Source organism: Notechis scutatus, chromosome 1, assembly GCF_049901735.1.
Source record: "Notechis scutatus isolate UNSWTSFEM ecotype Mainland chromosome 1, rNotScu1.2, whole genome shotgun sequence".
Classification (NCBI taxonomy): Eukaryota; Metazoa; Chordata; class Lepidosauria; order Squamata; family Elapidae; genus Notechis; species Notechis scutatus.
This window is the reverse complement of record NC_142009.1, coordinates 180,413,083-180,433,123: the sequence shown is the minus strand read 5'-3', so window position 1 is coordinate 180,433,123 and position 20,041 is coordinate 180,413,083. Positions and strand designations below refer to the sequence as shown.

Here is a 20,041-nt window from a genome sequence, read left to right as displayed (position 1 = left end):
AGACTTTTTGATTGCACTGAAAGTGGGAAATTAGGATCACTCCTTTGTTACATTATCAATTATTTTCCCAAGAAAGGGAGAATTATTTAAAAAAAATAAAAATTCAAATCACCCCTTTAAATCAAATAAATATTTAAAAGAAAAGGAAACTTTAAGCCAAGTTTCATATTTATTTACTTAAAATGAAAAATGGTATTCCTTTGCAATATGAAGACGTCAATGAGACAGCACAATTAATATTTAAAGTTTGCAACTAAGATCAGGGAGATTCAGATTAAAATCCAGCTTCAGGCATAGAAAATTACTAGAGAATTTTGAATTATCCCTCCATCTCCCACTATCCCACTGCTCAAACTATAAGACGCAGAAAAAAATGAGAATAAGACGCAGAAAAAAATGGGAGAATGGACTGCTTTTTTGTCACCCTAAGGTTCTGGAGAAAAGTAAACCTCTAATAAGTATTAATGAATAATTGATAATGAAAAAAACAACCATACAGTTTGTGATACATTAAGGACAGAACTCACAGAAAAACATGCACATTATTTTATAAAGGAACATTTTAAAGATGGTTTCTAGAGATTATATTTTGAAAACTTACTGGCTCTCCTTTGGGGCCAGCTTCTCCTTTGAAACCTGGAACACCAGGATCTCCCTGAAAGCAAGTATCACCATTAGAATAATGATCTGAATTATTCAAAGTGACAGAAAGTACAACAATTTTAATGATTCCATGTCTGTGTATTAATATAGGCCAAATTCATGGTTTCTTCAGCAGTACAGACCATAGTATAATCCACATCATCTGTTCAATAATATTATAATCATATGCAGATATGTCAGTCTTGTTCCATGTAAATAAAGAAGATATGGATTATTGTCTGCAATTCCTAAAAGTTTAAAATGTTGGTTTCATATTCAACACACAAAACACTTCAAAACACTTTGCTCATCTCAGTATCAAATTGCTCCGTCACTACTATCTATAGAAGAAGCTCCCTTAAATTTGCTTCAAATTTCCAACCTCAGTCTCATGAGTACCTGGTGGCTTGCAATTTATAGAAAATATTCCCCCAAGTCATGTGATTGTTCTAATAAATAGACCTATTCTTAGTCTGTTATTCTTAAAGTTAACTCTGTTACTGTTAACAAGAATTCAGTTTAGATTGCTAATTCTCTTGAGGGCCCCATTTGCAGGAAGATGGAACATAAATCAAAACATAAATAATAAACAAGCTAGCAAGTCAACAGAGAACTGACATTTGTGCCAGAAAAAGAGTTTTTCCCTTTGTGAGCAGCTGCTCTTAGATCAGTGGTGTCAAACTCGCAACAACACATTGTTGTCACATGATGCATTATAATTTTTTCTCCTTTGCTAAACCGGGGGCAGACATGGCCAGCACATGAAGCATCCAGTCCACAGGCCACAAGTTTGACACCTCTGTTACTTAACAAATGAAAGCTTCTATAGCAGTGCCCAAAACAGAATGTGCAAGAGCGCTGGAAACCCGAAGACTAGCTGCCCAGTACATGCATGCCTGCTTTTAGTCCATTTTTGGGCTGTTTTCAGGCTGTTTTGGGGACCATTTTCAGGCCATTTTTTGAGCTGCTTTGGTGGAAAACAGCCTGAAAATGGCCCCAAAACAACGCAAAGAATGGCCTGAAAATGGCCTGAAATGTTTTTGGCCATTTTCTGGGCTGTTTTCAGACCGTTTTTCAGGCCATTTTCTGGCGCTCCAGTGCCCACAAAGACCAGATGGCCAGCGCGAGTGCCCACAGAGAGGACTCTGCATGCCACATAGGTTCACCATCACAGTTTTATAGCTATATAATACCAGTACTACACACTTTATTTCTTTATTGTTCTAGTAGTCTATGGAGATTCTCAGTCATCCAGGTCACAGTTGTCCCAATGGTTGTTTTCCAAAGGGCACCTGGACTTTATTGGTTTTTTGAAAATGTTTTGCTTCATATCCAAGAAGCTTCTTCAGTTCCCCATGAAGAAGCTTCTGGGATGAAAAGTGAAACATTTTTTTTAAAAAACCCAAGGAAGTTCAGTTGCCTTTTGGAAAATTAACCTTTGAGACACATTGATCCAGTAGTCTTGGTATTGTTACCTTGTTTTTGTACAATTACCACAGTTTTAATTGCATTATTACCATGGGTGCTTCAATCTTGTTGACTGTCAGGATTATGATGGGGTATAAAACCCCAAATAAATAAATATGCATTAAATGCAAATTTTTACCATTTCTGATTTTTCAAATCATTACCATTTGTCCTCGAATGCCAGAAGGACCTGTGCTGCCTTGTGGTCCTGGAGAACCAGGTGGACCTGGTAAGCCATGTGGCCCTGAAATTCCTGGAGATCCCTGTGAGATACATTGATGTGGTCAACAGTGTCCATGGAATGGAATATAAAGTCTCAAAAAGAGTATTTGCTTAAGTCAGTTACTTACTGAAGGCCCTTTTGTTCCTGGGGAACCATCCGTACCTAAAGCACCCTAAAATAGCACAAAACAGATATGTAGTTAATTAATTAATTCATATTAATTTCATCATATTATTGTAATTTCATCAAACATGGCCATTTCTATGTACCAATTTGACTGAAATATTACATGCAAATGTCAATTTCTTAAATATCAAGTGATTTAATTTCTGAACAATATAGATTGGAGGCAGCTGTTTAATATCAATTCCAGTTGGTCACAGTCTAGAATTTTGTCAACATCTGTCCTTTGATTTCCATAGGCAACTACTCTAAAATCATGAACTAAAAATATCAAGAATCTTAAGATTCTGAACTAGCTTCAGTTATTCAGGCTTAATTAACTGGGCCATCATGTGACCAATATTATTTTATGACATTTTATGACTGTAAAGAAAACACAATAGGTGTTCTTTGTTGGGAAATGGAAGCAATTGACGGTATCTAGCAAAAAAAAAAGAAGTAAACTATGAACATCTGACCATAGGATGCCGCAAACATCTCTAAATGTAGGCAGGTTACTGAATGTCCAAAATGCAAGGTGGGGATCAGAATTAATGAAGGCCACAAATACGTTCTTTGAGATCCATTGTAACTTCAAACGATTGCTAAGCAACCTGTCAGTAAGCAAGGATTACTTGTAAAATAAGTGTTTTAAATATCTAGATGTCTTAATGTCTTAAGATGTCTCACAACTTAAATGCAAAGTTTCAGGTTTTTGGAACTTGCCTATTCTGGGGAACTCTTACAGTTCTTTGAAAAACTATAACTTTTAAGCAATTCTTACAAGGTGAAAGAACATCATAAATTTCCATCTGGTCTACATTTTTAAACAAACTGACCTATTTCATACTTGTGTGCACAGCAATTTGGATCAGAAAACGTATCCTTCAGATTCCCTAACTTCTCCAGAATTTGTGATTTAGTCCCAAGAAGAAAATAAACCCTATAAAATGCATCCATATGGAAAGTATATAGTATGGAAAGATACAAAGAAAATGCATATTGGCTGATGTATAAATTTCCAGCTAATGCACGTATATCTGCAATAGAGCGAGGAGGCAGGGAATGCTACGGGTCCTGAGGGAGATACACCTGATGGGACCTAGAAAAAGGGCCTTCTCTGTGGTGGCTCCATCTCTCTGGAACATCATTCCCCCAGAAATTAGAATTCCCCCCACCCTCGTTAATACTATTCCGAAAGGCACTGAAGACCTGGTTTTGCCAGCGGGCCTGGGGAACCCAGAGAGGGATGGAACCCATCAGGTGGCTAGTGTGACCCACTCTTGTCAGGGTGGGGGGACTGGGAGTTGGTTTTTGGTTTTGTTTTGTTTTGTTTTTTGTTTTCCCAAATTTTGTTCTTTTGTACTTTACTAATTTATTTGATTCTTTTTGTTAGTTCTTATTGTTTTTATTTTTATTTTTTGTTTTAAATATGATTTTACATTGTGTAAGCCACCTTGAGTCGCCATGGGCGAATACGCGGCAATATAAATCAAACAAACAAACAAACAAACAAACAAACAAACAAACAAATAAATAAATAAATATCTGACTATCCTAAGCAAATAAATTATTGTAACACTGCTTTAAACTACATATTGCAAAAGTAGTTTTTACTTTTAAGCCTTTTCTACTATCCTGTGACAATGTGACTAGACACAGAAGATGATATCCCCTGTTATATCAAAAACTAGGACATGCTAAGTGATTTCTTTTATTACCTGTGCTTCTGTTTATGTGATTACAACCATCTTTAACTTTTTTTGCAATCCATTTCAGGCTTTGTATGAATCATTCTCCATATTCTTTTTTGTGGAGACAATACACACATTTTTCCATGTGCGTACTATACTTCTATCTCTGTACATTTATGAATGATGCCTAGCAGCCAGCCAGGGATGAATAGCTCCAAACATAATTTATGACAGTTTGAAAAACTTACAGGAAGACCAAATAATCCTGGGGGACCTGGGGCGCCCGTTTCTCCTCTTGGTCCTTGAGGACCTTCTGGACCACGTGCACCTGTGGGACCAGCTTCACCCTGAAGTTTCACATTAAAAAAGAAAATAGAAAATGCAATATTAATACTAACCATTAAGCCTCTCATTAACTGAAGGTGCTTTTTTTTAAAGAAGTGCTTATTTAGATTTAAAATTGATATAATGCAATAGAATTCCACCTTCTAGCTGTTCCTCATAGTTATCTGAATTGCCTAAGCTAGTCTAAGTGTGGTATATAATTTTACCCTTGTGCTAATGCAGTATTAAATCTATCTGGGTTTTATATAAGGAATTGTGGGCTCTCATTTTGTCCTTTAGCACAGAAATAAAGTGTTTTCAGCCCCATTACATGATCTGATCAAAATCCATTCAGGCTCACAACTCCAAAGTCACCATCTTAGGTGGGATTTGGAAAAAAAAACCACTGAGATTATTTTTCATTTTCTGTTGAACTGTTTTGTGCTATTGTTTTATAAAATCATGTGACTTTGGAAAAAGTGGACTCAAGGACTTATACGTGGACTTATACAATGAGATAAATAATGCTTAATGGTGAAATTAGTGTAACAAACAACTATTTTATGGCTAGATATGGTTGCTACTGCTGCAACCTCCTCTTCCTCATCTCATCCTCCTCCTCATCATCATCACTTTACATTCTTTTTTTTTCTTTTTTGGCTTCTAAAGACTACAGGGAGCTGTGGGTATGTGACACCATAATCACAAGGCAGGGAGGGAGGGAGGAAGGAAGGAAGCTGAGATACAACTGATAACTTTTTTTAAAGAATGACCTTTGCATAGTAATTTGTCTAATTAAAATAGGCATGTGAACCACCCAGGAGACATTCTAATTAGACATTGTTTGACTAAAAACATATAAAACTGCTCTTGTTATTCAGTGTTTTACCATAAAATTTTGGCACAATGATATTGGAAGATTCCTAGAGCTACAAAAATGAGACTGGGAACCATGTAAAGCTCATATGCTCTATCTACTGTATTCATATAAAAATCATGTTAATCACATGCAATTAATAAATGAATTGGAATAATGGAGATAGGATATTATGGATGTTTGTGGTGATTGTTAATATAATGTAGTATCATTTTAGTAATCTGTAAAACAAAGGGACTTGCCTCCAATTAAAAAAAAACAAAAACAGGAAAGTCGTGCATTTCCTTTAGACATTTGTTAAATTTTGGCCTTACTTTATTATACATGTTTAGAGAAATTATTTGATCCACTGAATTACAGCATTGGCAATTAAGTTCTCGTTCAGTGAAAATTGCCAACTGTAAATACATAAAGCATCTGTTGGACTAATTCATTTTATCCTTTCTTTCCAAGACCATGGTTAACTAATGCTTGCAATGTTACAGAGGATTTCATCATTTCAAGGCACAGAAAACTTCAATCCAACAACCATTATTACAGTATGCCACAAAAATACATTTGTACTTCTTTCCTTCAAATATCAGAGATAAGGAATGTCTAGGAGAAGGGACATAAAGAGAATTGAAAGCAAATCCAAGAACTTTAACTACGTGATATAAGTGACCAAATCCTATTACAATTGCCAGATTGCATCTCAGAAATTTAGCCCTTAAAAATTCTCAGAGACAGCAAAGAAGAATGAAACAAAAGTTACTCCTCAGCTCATCTACCAGCCTGTTTTAAGACACCTCCTAAGTCTTGTTTAATAGTCATGAATAGTGCAATACACAATCTGAGAGAAGTTATGTCTATACTCTCATTTCTCATTGTACATTGTCAGGGAACATACATTACAGCATAAATGCTAGTCTCCCCTCCAGCTCAAGCTCAACTTTTGGTGACTCCATGAACTCATTGTTTCCTTGGTAAGAATACAAAAATGGTTTACATTTCCTTCCTTCCTTTTTTTAAAAAACTTCCTAGTTCGGTCTATAGCCCTGAAATTTTCTTACATTCTCTCTATCTGTTTCTATCAAGAGCTGACTTTGCTTAGGTTTTCAAAATCAATAAGGTTTGCAGGGTCTAATGGAGGGACCTCAGTTGTATGCTGCTGCCTTGGCCTAAATTAGGGCTTCTCAACCTTGTCAAATTTAAGATATGCGGACTTCAATTTCCAGAATCCACGTCAGCACTCCCAAATTCTGAGAGTTGAAGCGCACATCTCTTAAAATTTCTGAGTTTGAGAAACAGTAGTCTAAATAATGGCCAGGTTGCCTTTTCTATCACAAATGTTTGTTATGCTCAATGTGAGGCTCCACAACTGAGCCCAAAATATCTGTTGTTAAGTGAGATATTTATTAAGTGAGCTACATCCTATTTTATGACTTTTCTTGCTGCACTTGTTAAAGGAATCACTGCAGTTGTTCAGTTAGTAACGTGGTTATTAAGTGAAACTGGTTTCCCCATTGACTTTGCTTATTAGAAGGTTGCAAAAGGTGATAAATGTGAACCAGTTGCCAAACATCTGAATTTTGATCAGGTGACCATGGGGATGCTGCAATGGTCATAAGTGTGAAAAACAGTCGTAAGTCACTTTTTTCAATGCTGTTGTAACTTTGAATGGTCACTAAATGAACTGTTGTAAGTTGAGGACTACCTGTACTTTACTACAGTACACACCTTCCCCAACCACAGGGGGAAAATTACTTCGGAAAACACAGGCAGCTACCCTAACTTCACTTTCTCACACGCAATCATCCCATCTAGAGGAATAAAGAATACTCAGCTACTGGTATTCAAGGGCAACTAAAGAAGCCTGTTAAATAAGACAAATTATTTAGGGCAGTTTTTCCCAACCTGCACTTTCAGATGTGTGAAGCCAATAATTCCCAGCTAGCAGCACCCCTGGTTGGAGATTTTGGGAACTGCAGTGCCAACCCATGGAAGGTCTTCCAGTGTCAAAGACATAGAACATTTTTTCTATTCCAATTCTTTACACTAAATAACCTCTCTTCTCAATTTTGTTTAGGCATTGCAGCTGGGAGGAGAGGCATTATGACTGCATGAGAAGAAGACAGTCAATGACACCATATAAATAAGTAATAAATTCTGGCTGTTCTCAGCTTTTCTGCTGTTTATTATTCCGTGCACCGAATCCAAAGAGCACTGCCAACGTCCATTTAAATAGATTGCATTTCCAGCTGTTTCAGCTTCCTAAGGGATGTTGCAACCAGATCTGTTCAAATAAGTAACATCACACTCACAATAGTAAAAAAAATAATAATTTTAAAAGGATATATTGGGAAGTAAAGTTAAGTTTATTTCATCTAACTGATTATCTCTACGTGATTATCTCAGAAACAGGCCTCTTCACTTCATAACTGGATGTACATGTGATATACTTGCTTGTCCGTTCACGCCCATCTCCCATTTCAAATTACATCCATCCACATCTGGAGCTGCAACAGAATACTTGGCTAACAAACTTTCTTGCAGAATTCTTTTAAGAGGGACTTTAGGGCAATATTCTCACAAAACAACACTGTTTTCAGCACAATAATATCTCCTGCTTGGCTTCTCCTCTTGCTAATGAAAAAAATCTAAAATTGTGATAGGTCATTTGGTCATTTGAGGACAAAAAATAAATGCTGAGCAAACAGCATTTTGTCTGAATTCAGGCTTAAACAGTCCTGTACAAGCCAAGTTTTAGGAACTAGTACTAAACCCTTGTTTGAATCTATAGTTTTAGTAATAAAGCAGAATGTGTGGTCTTTCTATAATGTTGACTCTTCCCAAAACCATTCAAAATCCTAGCAAGCAGAAGAGTCCATCTAGACCTAGATCATGAGAAATAAATTAATTAAAGGTTCTATCAACTCATTCATTTCTAGTGAGTACATGTTCCTAAAATTGGGATCCCTGATAGAGTTTATTCCTCTTTTCCAAAATCAGAATGTGATAAACTGCTATCATGTCACCCCTAGTCCTTCCTTTCATGTCTAGCTTAATGAAAAAAAGGACTAGGGGTAACATGATAGCAATGTTCCAATATCTAAGGGATTGCCACAAAGAAGAGAGAGTCAAGCTATTCTCCAAAGCACCTGAAGGCAGGTCAAGAAGCAGTGGATGGAAACTAATCAAGGAGAGAAGCAACCTAGAACTAAGGAGAAATTTCATGACAATTAGAACAATTAATCAGTGGAATGACTTGCCTGAAGAAGTTGTGAATGCTTCAACACTTGAAGTTTTAAAGAAAAGATTGGACAACCATTTGTCTGAAATGGTATATGGCTTCCTGCCTGAGCGGGGTATTGGGCTAGAAGACCTCCAAGGTCCCTTCCAACTCTGCTATTCTGTTAAACAGTTCATGGTTGCAGAAATTGGATCTGTCTAGTTTGATGAAAAGAAGGACTAAGGGTAGCAGTATTCCAATATCTGAGGGGCTGCCACAAAGATGAAAGGTCAACTTATTCTCCAAAGCAACTGAAAGTAGGACAAGAAGCAATAGATGGAGACTAATCAAGGGAAGATCCAACCTAGAACTAAGGAGGAATTTCCTGACAGAACAATTAATCAGTGGAACAGTTCATAACATCAGAGAAATAATTTTGAAATTAAGAGGCTTTCATTATGAGCAATCTTATTTCCTACTGCCATTCCCACTATTGATATGTGTGCACCCCTTTGAAGCAGTGTTGACTCCTTGGGACCGCCTGGACAAGTACCTGCAGTTTTCTTGATAAGATTTCAGAAGTGGTTTCCCCTTGCCTATTTCCCAGGGCTGAGAGAGAGTGGCTGGCTTTGCGTCTAAAATGGGGTTAGAATTCACAATCTCCTACTTTGTAATCACTACCCAAACTGGCTTCTTTGCCAGTTGCATGAAAATAAAATATCCTACAAGTTGAGCTCTGCTCCTGCTATCCATACTATATGGACATATATATCTTTCTTAGCAGCAATATTGAAAATATGTATCATCAACTTTTGCAAGTTTTTAGAAGTCTCTACCTAGCCTGAATTTCCTGTTGATTTTCTATTCAAGTACTAAGTAAGTCCATTTGAGAATGGTTGTTGAGCCAAGGCTGACCAAGGGCTACCATCTAACTGTACATTCCATCACTGATTAATAAAGTCAAAAAACACACTTACCTTCATGCCAGGTATGCCAGGAAAACCTGATGAACCAGGTATACCGAGAGGACCCTATAAAGAAGAGACGTTGAGCATCAATGACAAATACTCTAAATATTCTTGCAAGAGCATTAATTAAAACAGTTTTCAGTGCAGAAGGGAGCTTTAAGAAGCACCGTGTATAGAAATAAAATTCTTATTTTATTCACGCCTTTCCTGTGGAAAAGGAATTTTGACTATAATTTTATTATTAATATTTAACAATGCAATGGAATGGAACTGGTATATTGTTTCATGCTGGGAAATGTTCTGTACATGGAATGACTAGGCTCAGATTAGATATGGGTAACATTTTCATTGAATTCTTTTTTCACATTTCTTTATGAATGAATATAGACTTTTTTTAATGTGGGACAAAGTGAAAGTTGCAGATCTCTCTGCTAAGTATTTAATTTCGTGGATCTGTGCATTAAATCATATCTGCAGTATTGGATCAGGATTGTTACCTACTTTTATCAGACTAATTCCTGGTCTTTGAACAACCACATAGAAAGATATATAGCCTGACCGCTTTTCATGCTGGGAACTATTGCAGCTTGGGAAGGGTGGGATTCAAACTTTTTAACAACCGGTTCTGCAGGCATGGCTAGGTAGGTGTGGCTAGGTGGCCATGGCCATGTGACTGGGTGGGCGTGGCTTCTTCTTCTTCTTCTTCTTCTTCTTCTTCTTCTTCTTCTTCTTCTTCTTCTTCTTCTTCTTCACAGAATCATAACAACCAGTTATATAGAACCAGTCCCAACCAGTAGAATCCCACCCCTGCAGCTTGGGTGATATAGAAAGTAAGCATTTTTCCTGTTAATTTCTGTAAAAGAACATGACAAAATTCACCAATTCAGTTATGGGAAGAACAGAAAAATGTGATATTATTTTGTTAATGGTTGTAGAAGAAAGTGAAAAATGGCAGATCCCCGATCCTTTCTCTCAGGATGACAACAAATGACAATTTAGATTTTGAACATTAATGCTTTCCACTTCAGTATAACAAATAGTCACTTCTGTGTAAAATAATACTACTACTAATAAAAGTGAAGGCCATATAACTGGACTAATCTCAAGACAGTGAAATCCAAAAAGCCACAGATTATAATGCAAGTTTCAAAGAATTAAGAAAGAATTAGATGAATGAGTTACTCTGAATAATAAGGGAGAAAATCCTGCAGGGGAAATTGCACAACAGGTTACAGCATACCATCACATAGTTTGATAGTATAAAGCAATAGCAACAGCACTTAGACTTATATACCACTTCACAGTTCTTTACAGCCCTCTCTACGTGGTTTACAGTGTCAGCATATTGCTCCCAACAATCTGGTTCCTCATTTTACCAACCATGGAAGGTTGAGTCAACCTTGAGCCAGTCAGGATCAAACTGCTGAACTGCTGGCAGTCAGCAGTCAGCAGAATCAGCCTGCAATACTGCATTCCAACCACTATGTCACCAAGGCTCAAAGCTAAAGCTGTTTTGTTTTTGTTTTTTTCCCTTTAAGCAAGAGCTGGTGCAGGAGAGGTATATTAGGATTTTACTTTGAGCAGTTTTGTCCCTTGGCCATGCCATGTTTTTAAGCAACACTGAAAAATGATGATGAATGCTTTCTGCAAATGGCCAAAAGTCTATGTTGGTGCCAAGTAATTCCTCTATGTGGTTACAGGGAAAGAGAGTATTCTAATCTGGATTTGCAGAGCAAATCTCTCTTCCCTATGATAAAGTCTTAATCTGCTCTTCATGCCAGTTAATGGTTTAAAGGCCAGGCATACTACATCCAATTTAACCCAAGTGGTATTCTTTTGATGCTGTTGTTCTTCTTCTAATTTTGAATCACTTTAGACAAAACACTTTTGGCAGCAACAGAGCAACACATAAATATGTTTGTCTTCTACTCTAATAACATGCTTTAATGGAGCTCTACTATTACTGCTTAGTAAACTGAAACTATTAAACTCAGTGGCCTGTGTTTGAAGTATGGAATCTTCAAAATTGGGAGCAGAGTCAGCTGAGACATCTGTCAATTTCACTTTTTCCCACATTGAATATATATTCATTCTATATACATGATAAAGAAATGTGAAAAAAGAATCCAATGAAAATGTTACCCATTTCTGACCTGAGGATACTCATACATTCCCTATAAAAGTTAAAGGGAGACAGAATTGGATTGACAGTTCTCTTTAAATATTTCACTTCCTCAAAACAAACTTGGTGACTTTGAATTTCATGGTGCATAGTCAGTGCAAGTCAAGTTGCACAAAGATAGAACAAATCTTTAGTACTGTTCAATGCTTGCAAAGCAGCTAAAAGTTCCATCCAAAGATCAGAGCAGAGTTACAACACAAAATGTCACATTCCATGTTGTCCTGAATGAAGAATCAGATATCAGAGAAATTAGCAGAATGTCAGCATTCCAGCAACCCTCCATTACGCAACCCTCCATTATTATTACTATATATCACTTCCAAGACAATATAGTCCATGGACAATAATCAAACATGTACATCATACTAGCCAGTTTTAACTTGAATATAAATATTGGACAGAGTCTCTGCCAGTATTCATTTCTTCCACAGAAAAGAAAAATATCCTTTTTTAGAATAGAAAAGAATTGCAATAGTGGCGAATATCTGTAGCTTGGGAGTAGAATGAAGGTGAAGGTTCATTCTCCAAGTTTGTGGGTTGGTTTCCAAATGTTTTATGAGCAGGCTAGGTAACATCTTCAGCAGAGTTTAGGGGATTCTGTTTATAAGGGCTTCAGTTATGGGTGTATCAAAATAGGTCTTGTGATGGGTCAGCTGTGAGTCATCATTGAGTTTAGTGATGGGTCTTGTGATAAGGAGATTACCTCCAGTCAGTGTCATTGGGTGGTGAACTGCTGGTAGGGGAGTTGATTGAGGGTCAGTACTGTGTCTGGTTGATTGTGCGGTTGATCTGGATTCTGAGGGTTTGTAGCCTGATTGTAGGTCAACATGTCCGTTGATGGAATTGCTTGTGGAGTGCCAGGCTTATATGAATTCATGAGCATGGCGGGTGGTAGCGTGACCAATGATTTTTGTGTTGCTCCAATTGAACTGGTGCTGTTTGGTGTTGGGGTGGGTAGAGATTAAGGATTTGGATTGTGGCATGTCTCCATTGCATAAACTCTCAGTGTCCATACAAGCAACAAGTGATCATAATCATAAAATACAATAATCATAAATCATAAGATACAACACTCATTGATAAACATAGGATACTAAATAAACAAACAACATAAATCATAATGGGATACTAAATAAAGGCAACCAACATAAATCATGAGATACAAACAACAAAGTTATATGACTCTAATTAGCTAAGGAAATCGGCTTCCAAATAGTGGAAAGATTTCCAATTGTATAATGCTTTTTATGTGTTTAGTTATTCTGAATAGATAGATTGCTTAAGCAATCTCTGGACAGTGTTGTGCTGCAATCATAATGTTTTCCAAATCCTTTCGAATGTTCACTAGTCCCCTGTGATTTCTTTTTCTTTTCCTTGGCTGATTCGGCTCTTATTGAAGAACAAGATGCATATTCCAGTATAAAATATTGTCCGGGGTAAAGGATGTGTCTCCTGGCAATCTTAATAAGAAGAATGATCTGTTCCAGAAATGATTGACAACGGGAAAATTATGTGGTTTCTGGCCTTGCATTGAATTTTATTCAAAGCATCCCTGCAAAATCTCATCTTCTTTCAAGTTATTAGCCATTTGAGTCTTCTTTTAGAAAGTCGGAGGCAAATGAACCCAATCTACACACAAAGGGGAGTTGCAGAAAGATTTGGGGAAATAACAACAATAATGAAATCTCAAATGAAAAAACAGAAACAACAAATTTAGTCGACTGGTTGCCAAATTATACATTAGATAAAATACTCTGCATTAGTTGAACCCTGTGGCCTATAGACAGGACAGATTCCTAATCTAGATCAAGAACATCTTACCAGAGAAGGGAGGTTTAATTTATTCTCCTTCATTTTTCTACTGAGATTTACACACTTTCAACACCGAAAAGAATACATTTTGAAGCAAGATTAAAGATAGGCCTGATTGAATGCCAATGTTTAGTTGTATGTTTCAATCAGTGGTGGGATTCAAAAAAAATTACTACTGGTTCTGTGAGCATGGCTTGGTGGGCATGGTGTGGCTTGGTAGGTGTAGCAGGGTGTAGCAGGGAAGGATACTGTAAAATCCCCATTCCCACCCCACTCCAGGGGAAGGATACTGTAAAATCCCATTCCTTCCCCACCCCTCTAACCTGCTTTCCAGCTCCGTTTTCCTGTGCAGGGCAACAAAAGAAGACCCAGCCAATCAGCTGGGACTCAGAAGGCAGAGCATAGATAGGAGTGGGGTCAGTCAGAGGTGGTATTCCGAACTACTCAAAATTTCCACTACCGGTTCTCCAGAACTGATCAGAACCTGCTGAATACCACCTCTGGTTTCAACCACCTGAATCATACATCCAGCTAACATTCATGGCAAAGATAGGCTGCAGTGTTTGATTATGCTTTTTTATATATTAACAATAAAGTCCATTTTTCACCGATGGGTGCTACCATGACCAAAATACCTAGACACAACTTAGGCACAATGGAGAAATACAGTAGATCTAGGGGAATATTTTTCAATCTTGGCAACTTGACAATGTCTATCTTTAATTCCCAGAATTCCTTCCTGCGGAATTCAGAGAGTTGAAGCCCACTCATCTTCAAGTTCTCACTTTCCAGGGAAAGTCCAGGATTTGTACTGATTTACAAAAAAGTCAATTTTAGGGGGGGAATTCCTTAGGAGCTTTAAGAAGAAGATTTTAACAAACCCAGTGGCCATTGGATTTTCTGTTGGGAAAAGATCAGGAAAGAGAAAAAAGATTGAATAGAGAAAAGCCACAGGAAATCAAACAATTATTATTTTTTATTTCCCAATCATTGTCTCATTTTAACAGTAATTCATGCATTAATGTACACTGTCTTCTACTGGCATTATTGTTCAGTGACAATATGACTCAATCTATCCAACATATTTAGGTTTTTTTTCCCTGATCTTGTGATAATGTATGGCACATTTCTGCCCACTGGTTGTCAGGCTGACTGCTTCAGCCAACTCTGGAGACAGATGAAAGGAGATTTAATTTGGAATTATGTAATGCTAATGATGATCAGCCATGTGTATATGTGTGCATATCCACATATTTTAATTTTTGTGATGTTTTAAGTCTATATATTTCCTTCTTTTTGCCATTTAAAATTCTGTTACAAACTATCTCTTGTTATCTTATGATTTATCAATTGTTGTTTGTATCTTATGATTAATGAGTGTAACTATGATTTGTGGTTTATGACTTTATCACTTTGTTATTTGTATGTACACTGAGAGCTTATGCATCAATGACAAATTCCTTGTCTGTTCAATCACACTTGACCAATAAAGAATATTCTACTCTACTCCACTCTACTCTATTCTAAAGAATATTCTATTCTATAAAATAATAGCTGTTAAGTTAACATTACTGATTCATGAACCTGGTCAAATCCATTCTGGACATAATCCACTACATATTAACTTGAAAGGCAGAAAGGGGGGAAGATCTAAGTTTGGTGCCTGCTGGGGGGTTGCTTGGAAGTGTTCCACAATTTAAATAAATGCAGCTTCCATTGCATTCACTTGCAAGCTTTCTACCAATTATCTGAAATTCAATCTGAACTCCATATTACATCTAAAATGGACCATGTCCTTAGAATGCAGTGATGACAACACTTATAATGCACCCATGTTCAGCCACACACATGCACATGCAGAAAGGGTTCCTTTGCTCATCAGGCTTTTTAGAATTCTCCACTGGCAATGACTGAGAAGTCCTCACTATGGCATGATGAGACAACTTTGGAAAGAGAATTGAGTATAGAGAGAGGCTCACATTTGAAAGCTTAATTGCCTTGTGGGGGTGGGTGTCTCTTGAAGAGAAATTTCAATGCATGAGAAGAGATAGTCCTTTCTTCCTTTCTTCCCCAGGGATGTGTTTTTCCCCAACTGTCTCCCTGCACTCAGTAATTATGGCTTTAAAAATTGTCCACTGCTGCCAATAAAAACTTCTTAAAAGCCTAGTTGTTTTAGACAACTAGACAGCTGTGGGCCAGATGGAAACGGCCCTCAGTGTTACATCTGGTCTATGAGGATTTATCTAGAGTGAAGAAGTTAGTTGAATTAATACAAGAGAAAAGTAAGTACATTCCACTAAGCATTTCTTCTCCATCAGAAAGAACCAACAGTTTATATGAGTTGAGTTTGTTCAAATATTTCCAGAAAGCAACTAAGGAATTGTAAACTGGATGTTTCCTCAATCTTAACTCTTGTACATCTATTGGATAGCCGATAGTACTGGCATTTTGTCAATAACTAAGCATGAGAACCTCAAATCTCTTGTCTGACTGGCTACATCCTTTATCTTTTCATTTATTTATTTGATTTTTATCCTGCCTTTATTACTTTATAAGTAACTGAAGATGGTGAATGTACATGATACTCCTTCCTCCTCCTCTTTTCCCCACAACAATCACCCTTTGAGGTGGTTTGGACTGAGAAAGATAATGACTGGCTCTGAGGAACCCAGCCATCTTTCATGCCTAGCACTGGACTAGAACTCACGGTCTCCTAGTTTCTAGGCCAGCACTTTCACCCACTACATCAAATTGGCTCTTTCTTTTTCAGCTTCTTCACAAATGAGTAAATAAATAAATAATCCAGGTGAATGAACATGTTACAGGTTTTGACCTGAATTTGGCTGGCCGACTGTTCCTGATGCCTGCAGAGGAGTCCCATTAACTGTTTTACCTAAGATACTATTTCTGCAAGTACTGAACACACTTAGAAATTGTTTTGCCATAAAATGTAGTTAGCAGCTTGTTTGTTGTCTTGTTTATGCAAGAAATAAGGCAGTTACTTAGTTCTCCTTTCTTTTTTGCATTTCTGAACAAAATAAATAAATTTAAAATTCTAAACTTCTTTGCAAACTGTCTTATCGTCATACCTAATCTCCATTACCTATATAAAAACCTTTAAAGCAGGGGTCCCCAACCACCGGTCCGCGGACCGGTACCGGTCCGCGGAACAAGTCCTACCGGGCCGCTGGTTTGCTGGCGCGCCGCCATCTTTTTGATGAAAAAGCTGCTTTTTCATCCGGTGAGCTTTTTCCGGGTAGAAAGCCATTTCTACCCGGAAAAGCTCACCAGAAGCGCTGGCGCCGCCATCTTTTTTGATGAAAAAGTGCTTCCGGTGAGGTCACCAGAAGCATTTTTTCATCAAAAAAAGATGGCGGCGCCCAGCTGATGCCGGTACCGGGCCGCGGCGCCCAGCTGATGCCAGTACCGGGCCGCGGCATAAAAAAGGTTGGGGATCACTGCTTCAAAGGACATCTGAGATATGTTTCCATGTGTTTACAGATGGTAGTGGAGTAAGCAAAGGCCAGGGTTTTCCAACATGTTCAGTACTATTGATCCCCCACCCCAAGGTTTGATGTGATTATTCATTGACGTTGTTGTTGTTATTTGTGGTACTATTAGTTAAAGTAGTATTTATTAAATTATTTACTTATTTTCTCATATTTAATGTTTGGGGAAGGAAGGAAGGAAGAAAGGAAGGAAGGAAGGAAGGAAGGAAGGAAGGAAGGAAGGAAGGAAGGAAGGAAGGAAGGAAGGAAGGAAGGAAGGAAGGAAAGAAAGAAAGAAAGAAAGAAAGAAAGAAAGAAAGAAAGAAAGAAAGAAAGAAAGAAAGAAAGAAAGAAAGAAAGAAAGAAAGAAAGAAGGATTTTATCTGCTCTCCTACCACAAATCTTTAAGATTCTTTGCACTGGGAGAGAGTCACTGTCCCAATGTCACCCAGTAAATACCATAGTGGATACTGAAATCTAGGTGATATGCAGTCCAAGTCCAATAGTAGATAGTACTATTTTGTTGAGAGCATGGTTCTGTAAAATATCTTAATAAATTATGATGTTATGAATTGCAAATCTGTCACATCACTTAAAGAAAATGGGGATTCCAAAGAAATACTTACCGCTGGTCCTGGTTTCCCAGGCATGCCATGTGAACCACGAGCCCCCTAAGGGGAAAAATAAGGTTACAAGATAGAAGTCTGATTATATGAACATGATTTCCAAAGGCATATTGATTGCTACAAGGGATTTCAAAAAAATCTGCCACCAGTTTCTATTAGAAACAGAGGGGCTTCATTACTGCACATGTAACTCAAGACAGAGATTGATTTCTCATTGATTATAAAGTCTTCTTGCAAGGAAGACTGAAGTTGTAAGAACATTTCCTTGGAAATAACTTGGCATAGAAAAGACATTCCCTGTTATTTTCTTAACTACTTCAGGGGAACGTATTTGTTTTGAACAGAACTGTAGCACTTCTTCAATATGTTTCAAGTTATTTTCAGCTGCTACTAACATATAGGTCTGCATTGATAATTGCTATTTTCTTTCTACATCTAAAAAAGCCATTAGAAATTACCAATGCTTTTTAGTTGCTTTCTAGTGCAGTTGGCCAAAACTGAGTGTTTCCAAAATTAGCTTTTAACTGGAAGTCAGTAAACAGCAAGTTTAAAGTGAACAGCAAGCAAAAAGATACTTAAATGGGGATGCTTTAACACCCTGGTTCAACAATTACACTGGCTTTATCTATGCTATTGTACCAAAAACAGTTACTTACTGGAACGCCCTGTGGTCCAATTCGGCCTCTTTCTCCTGCCATCCCACGGGGACCCTGGAGTCAATAATACCAAAAGAAAAGGATATTAGTCCAAAGTTAAATAGGAAGTGGAGATCATCTGCTTGTAATTCTCCCCAACTCTAGTTATGACTGACCAATAATTTCCTTTATCCACCCCAAAACAAATATTATCTGGGCAGTCAGCATAAAAATAATAAAAGTTCAATGAATCTTAGGTAAACATACAGGCACACCCAAACAGTTCAGGAAGTGGAATTTAAAATATCTTTTAAATAAGACAGAACCCTTTTCTTGCATTATGAAGTAAACATGTTGTGTCATACATTTTTCTCTATAAAAGAAGCAGCTAAGAATTCAGAATAACAAGAGTTGGAAGGGATCTTGGAGGTCTTCTAGTCCAACCCCCTGCTTGAGCAGGAGATCTTGACCCACTCCAGACAAATGGGCTGCCCAGTCACTGGAGGTACTCCTCCAGTGATGGAGTACCCACAAGGTCTGGAGGCAAATACTGAATACCCAAATAGTGAGTGAGTTGTTTGTGTGGGATCTGTATGTATGTGATGCAAAGAAAATTGCTTAATAGTTGCCTGTACTAAGAATAGTCTTCTGAGGCAATGTATAGCGAGTATGGCATCTCCAATTTGTTGTTAATTATTAGGCAGGTGCCTAAAGGGTAAGACAATCTATCATCATTCTATCATAACATCCAGTTTCTATTAAATACAATTAATCAGTGGTGGGATTCAAATATTTTTACTACCGGTTCTGTGGGTGTGGATTGGTGGGCGTGGCAGGGAAAGGACACTGTAAAATCTCCACTTAGAGGTGGTATTTGCCGGTTCTCCAAACTACTCAAAATTTCTACTACCAGTTCTCCAGAACTGGTCAGAACCTGCTGAATACCACCTCTGCAATTAATGTAAAAGAACGAGCAGATACAGGGAAAAGCAGAGTCAATCATTATTTAAGGTCAATGATGACAGAAGAGACATAATACATTATAACTTATAATACAATATAGAAGCATAACATAAGACCAGATAATGTATTTGATTTTCCTACAGCAACAATGTTCATGGCTGACTTGAATTCATAGAAAAAAGTTCTTCCCCTGGCTTAAAGAAGACAAGTTATGTTGTCTTTGTTGTTGCTGTTTTTTAAAAAAATCTCCTTGCATTCTCTTGGTTACTACTTCAAGGCTCAATCTGGTTGATTGTCTCTGTAGGAAACAAATTGCTAGTATAGCTTCTGTGGGAATTTTTTTCACCTTAAAAAAATATCACCCCTTTGTTCAGTTTTCTTACACTTTGATCAGTGGTAGGATTCGAAAAATTTTACTATTGGTTCTGTGGGCATGGCTTAGTGGGCATGGCAGAGGAAGGATACTGTAAAATATCCAGTCAGAAGTGGTATTTGTCAGTTCTTGGAACTACTCAAAATTTCCGCTACCGGTTCTCCAGAACTGGTCAGAACCTGTTGAATACTACTTCTGAGTTTGATTGGCAGTTGGTATAGATTGCCATCCCAACTAAATGTATAACTGTGGGGTCTAAATCAAGAGCAACTAAACAAGACAGCTGAATGAAGAAATAACATTGATTAAGATATTTCTTCAATAATTAGACTAAAACTACACTTATATAGTAATAAAAAAAACCTACAGGTGGAAAAAAGGAAAATAAATGTGA

The 20,041-nt window shown here is 37.3% G+C and overlaps 1 protein-coding gene across 3 annotated transcripts in view; it reads right to left on the bottom strand.

Annotated features, from left to right (window-relative positions):
* Window positions 1-20,041, bottom strand: part of COL5A2 (collagen type V alpha 2 chain) — a 173,328-nt gene that overhangs the window by 37,028 nt on the left and 116,259 nt on the right. For all 3 annotated transcript variants that reach the window (XM_026668017.2, XM_087949585.1, XM_087949586.1), the window contains exons 16-22: window positions 18,333-18,386; window positions 17,677-17,721; window positions 9,578-9,631; window positions 4,437-4,535; window positions 2,460-2,504; window positions 2,274-2,372; window positions 602-655 (exon numbers count right to left, since the gene is read on the bottom strand). In XM_026668017.2, coding sequence (XP_026523802.2) covers window positions 602-655; window positions 2,274-2,372; window positions 2,460-2,504; window positions 4,437-4,535; window positions 9,578-9,631; window positions 17,677-17,721; window positions 18,333-18,386 — 450 coding nt within the window. The remainder of the gene's footprint in view (window positions 1-601; window positions 656-2,273; window positions 2,373-2,459; window positions 2,505-4,436; window positions 4,536-9,577; window positions 9,632-17,676; window positions 17,722-18,332; window positions 18,387-20,041) is intronic.